Raw genomic sequence first — 13759 nt, 5'->3', positions numbered from 1 at the left:
TCACGGCACTGGGTGGCCAAAGACACCCAGGAAATGAGTAGGTGGCATGTGACAAGCAATTCAGGGGGAAAAGAGGCTCAACCTACATTTTTGCTTTTTTTAGCTTGTTTTGTTCCAGGGATCTGTCTTACTTCTGATTTACCTCCCCGGGCAGGGAGTGATGCTCACACAAGAACAATGAGAACTCTCGTCGTGCTCCTCACAGCAACCCCACCCAGCATTCAGAGGCCAACAACCTCTGTAACAAACTGTTCCCATCCGAGGCACACACAGCACAAATCCTGTAGCTGTTCAATTAAGTACAAGCACAGCCGAATATTGAAGCTGTCATAGAATCATAGAATACTGAGTCTTGGGTTGGGAAGGGACCTTAAAGATCGTCCCTGCCACGGACACCTTCCAGTATTGAATCTGGTTTTCACCAGATTCAATATAATTACATTTGCTCACTATTCCTTATTCATTTCTACTTTCCTTTGCTTCACTCTCTCCTATTATTTTTGAGGAAAAAAAATCTTTATAAGTTGCACTGGAGGCAGATTACAGTAAGGAAGCATATTCAAACAGCAAGATGATTTGCCATACAAGTAAATACTAAATGATTTACACACACTAGCAAATACAGAAATACACATTTAGGGAAAGATATAAGCGCTGCAGAAAATAAGCCAGACTCAGATTGTGCATCTGGATGAAACTTGGCTTGAGGTTAATCTATTTCATCACTTCATTCTCCTAGAACACTCTGTTTGCCCAAAATCAAAGCAGGATTTAGTACTAACTTTGTTGTGCTGTGGTAGATTTTTAGATTAGGGTTTCTGGCATACAACAGCAGGAAAAACAACCTGGAAAAACTTCCAAAATAATGATAGTCCACATATTTACCATATACCGAGTGAGGTGCTACAACTTTTGAGTAACATTTGAGCAAAGAAACAAAGCACTACACTATTTCAGTCGCTTTTCTTAAGTACCCCTCAAAATAATGACCACTCCAGCAGGATGAAACCAATTTGTGAACAATATAGCAACACTAAACCAAGAGATGGTCAGTAACTACCAGTGTGACACTTTGCATCACAACAGACTGGGAGCCAACACCCATTTGGTAGGAATACACAGGCCTTTGAGATGCAAAACGAGCAGTCTGTATCAGAAAGGAGCATTTTCCCCACATCAGCGCTAACCATCCTTTTGAACGTGCAGTTAAAAAACAATTAACCTGTGAAATCCCCATTCCCAAGGGAGGACTTGAAACAAAAACGCCTGGTTCCTGTTTTTGCATCCTGAAGGACTACATAAGCAGCTCCCACAACTGCAACAAACAGGTAATGAGAAAAAGGCCTCCGAAAGTTCAAAATGTAACCCTCCCAGTGAGAACTCAACAGGAGGAGACACACTTCCACAAAATATAAATAAAACAAATTTTGCCTGATGTGTTTCATGCAGCCACATTCTTCACCTGCTGTCTATATAATGAAGCCATCATGCAACTCCTCAGGATTCCCAATTTGCTCGGGCCAGGCAGGAATTAGTTTCATGTCAGTATTGGTCTCTGATCCTCCTGTGCACGGGACATTATGTCCAGAAACAAATACTGACCACAGAGGCGGGGGGGAAGGAAAGGGGGACAAGACAGGGAGTGCAGAGAAAACATTTTGGTTTTTCTCCTCCTTAAATCATCACCACAAAAACCCAAAGGACAGTCCTGAGAACGATGCTATGTGTTCTGTTCTCCATCATGTGCTTGTTTTGGTTAATTCCAGGTAGAGGTAGAGTTCACCTTGTTCACATCTTTCACCTATTGCTTTCATCAGAGTCTTGAGTGGATGGCAAATTGATTTTGCTACAAAGCAACCTGGTATTATTAACTGTATGAACTAAAAAGAAAATGTATCAGCACCTCATTTCAGAGCTCTCGAGGACTGCAACAACTTTTGATTTAAGCAAGTAATTCTGACAAATCTGAAAAATCTGAAGTATCATTACAAATAATAGAAGAATAATAGAAGAATAAAAAATTGGAGCAGAGTTATTTGCAGACTGACAGGAAGGATAGCTGAATTAGTCTTGAATAATGTGTATATCATGTAAAGTTTAGGCTTATTTTTATTCCCCACTCGTTCCTTGAAGAGAGAGCCCTCTCCTCACAGAATGGTTTGGGTGGGAAAGGATCTTAAAGCTCATCTCATTCCAACCCCCTGCCATGGGCAGGAACACATCCCCCTACACCAGATTGCTCAGAGCCCTGTCCAATCTGGCCTGGGTTGGATTCTCCATCCCTTTACAACCCAGAAAATTAAGGAGAAGCACAAGGAGCCCACAGGAGGTGGTCACTGAGCCGATGCTTGAGCACCCACCTCTGTCCCCTCATCTCTCAGCGCGGCACTCAGGCGGGAGCTCTGCAGCAGGTCAAAGAGGTCCTCGCTGGATTTCCTCTTCCCCTGGGACATGGGGCTGCCGACAGCCTCACCTCCTCGGGAGGACATCAGGTGAATGCCCACAGCTTGTGCGTCCGGGGGGGTGACTGTCACCTCCGTCTGTGTCCCCTGCTGTGCCGCCCACAGCCAGTCCTCTCCCACTGCCTTCACCGAAGTGTTTCTGCTTTTCAGGGACACCACAGACCTGGAAAAGCTCTTGGAGGAGCAGCTCGACAACACCTGAGTACTCAAGTAAGTCGATTCTTCTTCTTCTTCTTCTTCTTCCATGAGAGTCTCCACCTCCAGCATGTCAGGCACCGACACACTGAGACAGCGGTCCAAGGAGTGGCCCTTCCTCTCCAGCATTTTGCCAGACCTCTTCTTCGTCTTCCTCACACTCAGGTTTCGCAGGAATGGCCGGGTCTTCTGCTTCAGGGATCCCCATACGGATTGTTTATCCAAGTCCATTGCTGCAAGGGGAATCTCAGCAATGCCTCCTGCACAGAACAGCTTCAGCGATTCCCAGGGTGACTAAAAGGAACGTAGGAAGAAGGCAAGTCAATCACAAAAGTGAACAGCCGCTCAAGACTATGATTCATGTTGTCTCATCTTAAAACTTTCAGTCATTTCTCTGAACAGTTAAAACGGAGCATGTCACATTACTAAGTGCTTCCAAATACAATCTGGTGGGTAGGTTTGATTATTTAGGAGGAAAACAGCCAGAGCAAGTATTTATTCCTACACAAAAATGCAATGTCTGCCCACTACTTCATGATTGCTAAGAGGGGACATTATACTTCTTCTTCTGTCAAATCCTCATTTGTGAAAACTTGATATTTATCCAATTTGAAACTGTTTCTGTACAAACCTTACTGATGGGAGTTAAATCGTGATAATGCAAACACCACGACACATGCTGGCAAAGCTGGCACTGACATTTCTGCTGCCACTTTCCCAGGCCATGTAGGGTTTTGTTGGCTTTTTCCAAGGCTACATGGATTCTTACAGGATGTGTTGTTGGCACATACGGAAAACAGCTCCACAAACTAAGCAGCTGAGGCTGAACAGGGCATATTGAACATGAGGACCCCAAAACACCCCCTTACATTAACCCACTGTCAGTGAAAACTGCAGAATTCTTTTTCCTTGTAAAGTAGGCAACTGAGAGAAAAATAATACAAAAATGGATGGGTGGATCACTTTTGAAAACCTACTGGTGGACTCACCTTTGAGTTGATTCATAGTGAGTATTTACATAGCTGGGAGGGTCAGGAATAAAAGAACCAAAACAAAATCACTCACTGTATGTGCATGGTAAGGGAGCAGGGGACACCTCTGTGCACAGGAATATCCTCACAGACAGACTCTTCCGTGGTTAACAGCTGAGCAACCATCCTTATTCTGTGAAAAGAGGTGGTCAAATCATCATCAAAACTCAGTAAGGAAAAAGCTGGTGAAACCTGCAGATTTACCCCTTTACAGTGACACACACAGAGGTTACAGCACATACCCATGTCCTCAGAAATATACACCCATTAACTACATGATAGCTGCTTCCAAAACTCACAGCATATTTACCTTCTAACTATTACACAGTTGACAAAAAAATTACTTCCTGCTGTTTTCCTGATTACTAGGAAAAACGCCAAGACAGGCAACAGAAATACAACTGTTGGATTAATCCACACAGAGAAATTACTGCTTGCTTTCAAAGAAATCTACTCTTGCATTCATTAATTTGAATGAGGCTGTATAATCAGTTACTTAATAACTTATTTAAATCACTTTATGACTAACCTTGCCACACTTGCAGAGTGTTCAGGAATCTACAAAAAAATTCTCTAACTGCATTACTGTATAACTAAAGCTGCACAATTCTCCCCTCCCCCCTTTATACTGGCAAATAAATAATATCAGCATTGTTATATTCCATACAAAAAATTAATAAGCTTAATGGCATTGCATGCATTCACAAGGCAATAACAGGTGTCGTCCAAATAGGAAGGTGTGTTAGTGTAGATGCATCATTTTAACACAGCCACAATATCAAAGTACTCATGGATAAACTGAAATTGTGTTTTTCCCTCACAGCACCACTAAGAAGCAAAAACAATTTTCTGAACCTCACAGAGGAAGATTTCCCATAGAAAGACCCACCATGCCTTTGTGTTTCTCACTGAACTCAGGCTGGAGCACAAGATTTACAGAGGGAGGGGAAAAGACATAAATGCCAGCCCAATTTGACTGGGGATGGAGGGATGCCCGTGCTGGAGCAGCACCTGATGCCCTGCACAAGCTCACAAGACATGGCTGGATTTGCTCGTATCAGCTGAGAGCTTTCACTTAGGCTCTTTCTTCCCTCTTTCCATAAAATCTTGACAAGGCAGCCACAGGCCTCCCTGGTAGCGTTACATCACGTGCCAGCAACAGAAGTTATTAGGCTAAACACATTTGCACAAAACATTATGAAACACACTGTTGGGAGTCATTTAAACAACTCATCTTCTGCTAGTGCTCTCTGCATTGCTCGCCTACTTGTACTGAAACCTGCTGGAGCCAAGATGTTGCAAATAAAGGCAGAGCCCAGCTCAGCATCCACTTCCCAAGGCACTTAATGCTTCCTATTCCCTTCCTGTTATTCTCCACCCCTCTCATTTTGAGGACCCACTGCCGTTGTTTTTATTTTGTTTGCTTTGAGGTTTTTGTTACCAAGGAGCAGACTTGTTCCTGTAGCTTTTTCCAGTTGCTTCCCCCAAGTCAAATGTTCTTTTTCCCAGTTGCATACATCGCCTCAGTTGCTGATGAGAAATGCCCATTCAGCAAGGATGGTGAAGGGACCACACTGCGTCTCTGAGACCCACTTGCATCTAAACCAGAGGGAGCGAAGTCCTCCCTAAGCCCAACAGAAACACAGTGGAATCAAAAAAATTAATAAATAAAAAAGGAAAAAAACGTGGGGGAAAAGTTTCTGTCAAGACCGCAGGGATGGCTCCACTGAGCTGCCACCTCACAGCTCCTCCACTGGGGCAACACATCAGTGATATGTGCTGCACAGGGAGCAGCAGGTTGCCTGAACTGAGGCCACAGAAGAAATAAGCCCATCCCTGGTCACTGGACTGCCTGGAGGTTTAGCCATACTCTGCCTCTGAGCCTTTACACCCACATTCCTGCTGCAGCTACAACTTCTCTTATATAAGTACTGTATTTACAAATAAATTAACCACCAAAATGATGGCTGTGATACACAATTAACAACAAATAGGCAATGTGTTCTCATCTGAGAAAAGGGTAAATACAGTCTGAAGGGCAAATGCACTCTGCCATCAGCCACCTGCTGGCGACCTTTTTTTCACTCCCTCAGCTCAAGCAGAAGACACAGATCACCACCATGACCAGAAATGTGTTCCCTGGGGAGGTCATTGGAAGGTTGGGAATGGGGACCACCCTCCTCCCCAGCGTGGTGCTGGAGCCAGGGGTGCCAGGATTACTGGGGTACCCCCTGCCAGGCTAGCACATATTCACACATACAGCTCTTCTTTCTTCCTACATCAATTTTCTCTGCTTTTCTCTTCCATACTGAACAACATCAATAAAAATATTTTATTTTGAAGAGAGAGAAATTCCCCCTTGCATGTAGAAAGTGTGTTCTTGGTACCAACATGATGTTCATGTAGCCCTTATCCTCCACAGGCCAGAAGTTTTCCCTCTTCCTTCCTCAGCCTCAGAAGTTCATGGCCAACTGTATCGCCAAATATTCCCTAAGCAACCACGGGGGAAAAACATACTTTGCCAAATTCTTGGTCTAAGCTTGGCCTCCTTATTCTTCCCCTTTCAGTGGCACATTGTAGCAAAAATCTGCAAACAGAAACCATTCAGAGACACACTTCCTGTTATCAATTTAACTCTGTTGTTTTTGATTTAATTGAATGGCTCCTTGTTCTTAGGTAACAAGAAAAAAAATAATGTTTTCAGTCTATCTCCTTGAGCCTTCTCTTTAATACACTGCCAAATCTCAAATGCTCAGAAGAATCCATGTACTTTACTCTCTTCCTTCAGAGAGACTGCTTTTGATTGCACCTGTCATTTTTATTATATCCTTTTATTTTGCCATCTCCTCCTCTTTTGGGGGCAATAGGGACAAGAAAGAAAGGATTAATGACAGAAAAGTTGGTCACAGCTCACTGTGATTGAACAAATATTTCTAGCATTTTATCCTCCCTTAAGTATCTTCTAATTATGGTCCTTGGACTTTTTTAATATTTTTTTTTAATGTGCTTTGGTTTCTTTCAGTAAAACACTATGTACTCCCTTAAATTCATATAATATTTAGAGCTAAATGATTGTTTTAGATGTTTGAACAGGTGCCTCTAAGACATATTTCAAATGCCATTGAAAGCTTAGAGAAATCATCCTGCAATTCCACTTCACTTACAGTCTTGACAGGAAGCCAGCAAAGCCACAAGTGAGAAACACTGCAAGACACTCTGCAAACATTATAGAAGTGTCCAATATAACCAAACAAATAAACTGAACAAACCCAAATTGATTTACACACTGGAAATTATGGAATAAATTGTCTTTCTTCACTATGGAACCATTCCCTGCACACCCAGAAGTGCACAGTGCTCACTGAAGCACCCTGAGACACTCCCTGTTAATACTTTTAAAGTATCATCCTCAAAGTCAGCCAAGATGACAAAAACACAGCTGAGCACCATGCCACCACTATTACAGTGCCCATAAATCTATTAATCCTTGTACTCATTTGTTTATCCAATGAAGGTGAAAACTTTGGGTCAGTGTGCGTGCCAGCCACCTCTAAGGTAGAATTCAGTGTGTTTTCAGCCACAACTAAATGCTAATAAACACCTAAATCCACCACAGCTGAAATTACTAACACATGCATTAGAGGCTGTTACGAAGATGCTCCTCACTTGAATGCATATTAACATGGTTCAAATTGGAAGGAACCAATGGAACTCCCTCAGTGTAAAACCTGTATAGATTCTTGCTGTTCTGGAATAGAATATTCATGCCAATCTCTGCCTGTCTAGCACATTCACTGACTTAAAACCTAATGCATGAGACATTGTACACATTATAAGAAAAGATAATTACTTTTCTGTTATGCAACACAGTATTTGGCTAACAGAAGTTCTAATATGAGTACAACCCCTTTAGGTTTATAATTTTTGATATTGCTGCATTGAGAGACAAGGCTGACAAGAAGGTGATAAGGGAGCAGGGGAATAAGGGACTGAGGACTTTCTTTCATATTTTTCTTTTATCTTTTTGCTAGAAATTGAGTCTTCTGGTTCTAGGAGCCATAAATGAAACCAGTCCTCCCCGGGAGAGAAAGCAAAATATCAGGGAAATAGCTCTCTGCTGGTGGGACAACCACTGTATGTGGGTGGTTATAACAGAACATACCAAGTAGCCCAGGTTTTTAATATCATTATAGCTCAAACACAGCCAAATACAAACCATTACTGGGAATGGAATGACTTTTTCTAAAGAAACCAACACTTCCTTCTTTGCAATGGCTTATTTCAGTACCTTATCTGGAAATGCTTTATGCTAAGCACCAACAGCCACAGAGATAAGCAAATATCATCCAAATAAAGTAACCCTTTGTTCAGCATTACCAGTTTGCCCTGGAGATTTACAAACTCAGCACCAGTTATTAAAAGAAGAGGGAATACCTTACCAGGGGTAGGATGTTCCTTGGACCATCAACACCTTCAAGCAAGCATTGTGCTTTCTTTGCAGAAAAAAACAAGTCCAAAGTGAGAGGCTGAGGTGGGTGGGCCTGAGACCATTCCTCCCTGGGTATGATCCCAGAAGGCAGCAAGAGACACTGAATTCCATACAGCTCAATATGGAGAAACTAAGACAGCCTTTTCTCCCTGCAGCATATGGCAAATACCTGGACTTAAATTTGATAAGGCACCAGAAAAAAAAGTCTAATCTCAATCTGATTCTGAACAGGCTAATTACCCTGGGGAAATCAGTGTAAGAATTATTTTTAGCACTAACAAGCATCACAGGGAGTGCACTGATGCAGAGCAGGTAAAGTCTTCACTGCACAGGTGATTTGCTGCTAAAGCAGGGTCATGGCTTGGCCAGCTTCCAAATCTTCCCTCTGAGTTTAAGCTTCCCTGTGGGGCTTCAAATGATGTCAGCCTGTGGATACAGATCCTGCTCTTCTGTTGTAACAGATTCATTTGCAAAGTGTAGTGGATGCTAAACTCAAATGTATAAAATAAAATAGAAACTTGACCTGTTGCTGTCAGCCAAATTAGTACAAGTGCTTCATAAGACACAATTTTATATGCTACAATGGAAACAAGATAACCAAAAGAAACCAGCTTTAGTTCCTTGATGTGGGGTGAACGAAATCTATGGCCCCTGCAGAAGAGCACAAGTAACATCCAGGGTGAACACCAAGCTTAAAGAAAAGCCTGCTTGTTACATGCAGATAATAAAGGCATCTAAAGTAAGACTTTCTGGTTTAAGTTTGGAGTTTGTTGTTTTGGGTTGGGTTGTGTTTTTTTCTCAGATCCCTGGGTCCTCTGGGCTTTTAGATCCTGTGCTTGGCTTTTTGATTTTTAACTGGCTCAAAGGGGATGAGTTCCATCTTTCACAAACACATGAAACAAGCACACATCTTCCTCCACTTAGCACACAAGAGAGGAACAGGGACACTTTAACTCCTTAGAGGCTCTTCTGCACAATCTGGAGGGCTTTTTTCTCAACATTTATAAGCAGACAGTAACTATGAGAAGTAAGAGCGACCAGCTGCTACAAGTATCTTAAAATAGCATCTGATAGTGAAAGTTACTGAGAAAATACCCTGCACCTGCCTCCAGCTTATGAAAGTACTGGTTTCATTTTGCTCCTGTCTTTTCTAAAACAGAAGAAAAATGATGAGTATGTATAGAGGAAATGAGGGAGGAAGTGTTTGAGTGTATTTTTACAAACATATTTCACAAGTTCCTGCCACTCCTTCAGCTTTCTTCAAAATATAGTGGCTTGCAATTGTACCTGTGCAAGCCAGAAGGCCCTTTCAACCTTTTCAGTCTAGTTCATGGGATTGCACCAGAATGGGACAATCAAATATGATCTTTAGACTGCAAACAACACCTGCTGAGCATCAGAACTCTCCAGGGACGCCTATGCACAAAGATCTGCTTCCTGCAGTGATGATTGCACCTCAAACCAGACTCCCAGAAAGATCCTGGAGGGACAGATCCTGCTCTTGGAAGGCACTGTGCTGTGTGCTGCACCAGCAATTGGGATATCACCATTGACTGTATCTGGTTTATAATTTGCCTCATTGTTCCCAATCACATCAGAAGATCCCTGGGAATGGTACCCTGGAGCAGGGTACCTCGAGGAGCAGGGGGAGAGGGAAAGCTGATGAGCAGCAAGAGGAAGGAGAGGTGTAGGTACAAGAAGAGTAAGAATGAGGTAAAAAGAGCTCTAAAATCACTGAGGTTTATCAGGGTTCACATGAGGGACAACACAAAACCAGGACAGAGACAGGTACACACATTGAAGGAGCTGGTCCTCATCAGAGGAACTCTGTTGGGAATTCAGCCCTGCAGCCTCCTTCCTCTCACTCTCTCCTTCAAGCCCCTGCTCACCTCCTGCACAACAAAAGGTTTATTTTTATAACAAGAGGTGTACAGAAATAGATCCTCCCTTTCCACAGCTCTCAGAGAAAACAAACCTAGGAAGGAAATCAGAGACTCATTTCCACTGGAGGCCAAATCAACCCATGCCTTTTACTAGCAGTTAAATCATATATTTCAATAAAAGAAGCTTGTGACTATATGCAAATTACTTGTCCATGTGCCAGCATTGCTCCCTAAATAACTACTATTACTGTCATACTTCTTATCAAAATTCAGTGACTATAGAAGAAAGATCTATTAAAAGCTCTGTGTGATTCTTTATTTAACAATTTACCAAAATATCCCAAACAGAACACTTTTGATTCATAAAAATGGCCTGATGACAACTTGAGCAGGACAAAAACCTGCTGGTTTGCCTTTTTTTTCCTCCTTACTACAGCATGTTCCTCTTCCCAACAGCAATATGGCAGAAGCCAGGCTCAGAGCTCACCATAAGAGCTGGGCACATGGGAGAGTTGAGATTAATTTGAATCTGTATTGACCTTCATGATTAAATGTCCTCTCACATTTAACATCTCCACATAGCTTGGGTGGATCTGTAGGTAAAGTGAACCAATGTTTCTGCAGTCTTTTAATTCTCAAAGGCAGGCGGCTGAAGAAAAGAAGAGAGAAAAGAAGTTGGTGTGTTGCAGCCCAGCACTGAATGAGGGAATTGCACCAGTAATAGCCCTGCTTTTCTGCAAGAGCCACAAGTCTCCCTGTAGAAAATAACAGCACTTAAATATCTGGAGCTGTGTGACAGAGAAAGCCCTGAGGAATCTCTTGGCAAAGTCAAGTGTTTGAGGGTCTCACCCTGGACAATAATTCAGTACTTTAAATATGAAGAAGCCAAAGCATACAACTAAAGCCAGTCACATGGCTCCCCTGAAGTCATGACAGCAAAGTGTTCCGCACACAAACAGCAGCACCAACTCAAAGACTCCTTTAACTCCTTTAAACTTCCTTTTTCTTCCAACTGTAAAGACGGAACACATGCCAGCACACATCTCTAAATGCCAGTCATTTTTCACAGGAAGGAGCCAGCTTTGAGGTTTCTCTTTCCATTCACCATCTGAGTTTTCAGCCTCCTGGCACTAGAAATCTGCACCTTGTCTCCAGGTTCTGTTACAGCACTATTTTCCCAGTGAGAAGATCAGGTGAAGTTGGTAAATTTAACTCATGTGCATTGGCAATTACACTTTGGCACTTCCAAAGCCGTACCACTGGGGGTTTGGTTTGCTAAAGCTGAAATCCCTAAATACCGGCACCATCATCATCAAGAAAACCACAAACTATGATTCCAGTAGCTATTTTAAGCTTGAATAAAAGGGTCGAAAATTAAAATATAGGAATGTTATGCTGGAGTGAATAATAAGTGACGTGCTCAGAATTTTACCTGCAGAAATTCAGAGAACCTCAACTATAGCGAAGCCTGGTTTGTTAATTCTGGTTCCTGGAAATGATCCAATCAGAAAAGCTCCACAAAACAGGAATACTGGTGTTGCTGAGCTAGGATGACACCTGATGAAACAACTTAAAATTCACTTTCAATTTTTCTATGATTCTACACGACAAACCTGCTCAGTGAAAACCTGCAGGCACATTATGCAGTCCTTAAAAAACTATTTGCCCCTGACTCATCTGGGGCGAATTAGCCATAGGCAGGGTGAGGTAGATCGCTAAACTTTAAATACCTTCCCTTAAGCATATTTACAGCTCTTGCTCACGCTGCCCAACCACACTGGCTGCTTCTTTGTACACTGCTACCACAGTGGGTTTTTGGTTTTTTTTGTTTTAATCCTCCTTTCATGCATACATAGCTCCAGGCAGGATAGTTTAGAACAGATCAAGCTGACCACTTGTCATTATCGTGCCCCATTCACATATTCTCAAAGTAAATGCTAAGCGCATAAATTATGACTACTTAGCCCTTAATTAACCAACAAAACACTGAGTTTATTAATCATGGATGTTTAGTTCTGGTGAATACTGACTAAAAGGTATTTTAATTCAGCTGCCCTAATTATACAAATTTCCTGGTTTGGCCCATGGATTAAAATCAAATAAAGCTCAAAACCAGAACTTTTCAACAGGTGTCAATAAACCCTTTAAAGATGTAGTAATGTTTTTTTAATGGATTTAAGAGTATTCACATGCCAGTTCCCCTGTCTAGCAGATATGTATAGGAGTCACCAATCTGGCAAGTGTCTTGGAATACAAATTACTCAGAGTCAGCTAAACAGATCTGGAGGTTTTCTGGTTTAAACAATTTTTGCACCCAAGTAGGTGAATGCTGTGTCTTCTTCAGTTTTCATTTGCTTCCTATCAAAGGCCAGACAGATTTTTTGCTAAATACTACTATGAAGCATTTGGTGAATGTGAGGAACCAGAAGCCTTCCTGAACTGAACACAAACGCTTGTAATGAGATTTGTATCTAATAGTTTTACAGAGTTGAACAATATTCAGCCATTTATATAATAAAATAAATTAAAATCACACCACAACCACAAAGGCACCATTCCCACTATCTGAATTTGGGTAGGGAGCATTTATTCTAAAATAATTACAAGCAATTCCAAATAGAAGGACTTTTCCTAAATCCACTAGAATATATAACCAGAATTAGATGTTTGCATTGAAAAAGAAAAACAAGACAAAACAAAACTCTCCAGTTAATTGTTTCCAAGTCGAAGAAACTGGGAACAAAGCCTGCTATTGAATGAGCATTAATGATCTGCTATTCAGTTCTGCAGATGTTTCCCATGAGGGAAGACAGCAAAAAAACATTCCTCTTGAAACCCAGGGAAGCAGCGACAAGGGGATGAGTTATGTTCATTCATTTGGATATTTTTATTTGAAATTGTCAAAACCATTAGATTCAATAAGATTTTACTTCAAGGGGAACCTGCATCCAATAACATTTCAAAGAACTGAGCTCTGTAATCCCTCCTCACTTAAACCCAAATGAGTCAGACTTTAAAAAAAAAAAAGAACTTTCATAACCATGACAAAGTGAGCTGAGAGAGAGACTGCCCCATCCTTGCTAACAGCTCCTGATCATCACCACCTCCACATCAATGGCAACACAGACAAATGACTGCTCAAATAAATTAGCATGGCCCCCTCATTTCCATTCACCCCCATTAAAAGATTATCAGACAATATAGATTATATACCCTGTCCTGGCTAGAAACTTACTTCTAGAGCAGGGTTTATCTATCTGGGAGGAGAGAATGAAAGTGCACACTCATAAATCTTGAAAAGACAACAGAGCTGCTTCTGTGTCTTAATTTATGGCGTTACGCAAAAGCAGAAATTTGTTTCTAAATTAGCTCTGATCTCTGATCTTAGGGCAGCAAAGCTATACAATTCCAAGAACTCCCAAAACAATGAAATTGCCCCAAACCTAAGGTTTCCAGTAAAGCAAAATTTACTCCACAGACTACATCTATAGTTCTTAGGAGTGGGCAACAGGAAGAATTGTCAAGGGTACAAGTACTTCCCAGAAAGGAAGGATATGAATAAGATCAGCCTTTATTTTTCCCCATCCCAAAAGGCCAACAAAACCAAACAAAGTTCTCAAAACCTACGTTAGTATTTAGCTTGCATTTTAGCAAGTTGTTTTTGTGGGAAAGTGAAAACAAGCCAGTCAAGGAGCATCT

At 41.7% G+C, this 13759-nt stretch overlaps 1 protein-coding gene across 5 annotated transcripts in view; it reads right to left on the bottom strand.

Moving 5' to 3' along the window:
• Positions 1-13759, bottom strand: part of MCTP2 (multiple C2 and transmembrane domain containing 2) — a 122642-nt gene that overhangs the window by 99947 nt on the left and 8936 nt on the right. For 4 of the 5 annotated variants that reach the window (XM_048317941.1, XM_048317944.1, XM_048317940.1 and 1 more), the window contains 2 exons: positions 3723-3821; positions 2361-2951 (listed from right to left, as the gene is read on the bottom strand). In XM_048317941.1, the coding sequence (XP_048173898.1) occupies positions 2361-2888 (528 nt within the window). In that variant the 5' untranslated portion in view covers positions 2889-2951; positions 3723-3821. Of the gene's footprint in view, positions 1-2360; positions 2952-3722; positions 3822-8127; positions 8147-13759 lie in introns of those variants that run through there. The other variant, XM_048317945.1, reaches the window with a different exon arrangement.

The sequence above is a fragment of the Corvus hawaiiensis genome, chromosome 13 (genome assembly GCF_020740725.1).
Source record: "Corvus hawaiiensis isolate bCorHaw1 chromosome 13, bCorHaw1.pri.cur, whole genome shotgun sequence".
Lineage (NCBI taxonomy): Eukaryota > Metazoa > Chordata > Aves > Passeriformes > Corvidae > Corvus > Corvus hawaiiensis.
Note: the sequence above shows the minus strand (reverse complement) of the source record. Positions and strands in the feature narration are given on the sequence as shown.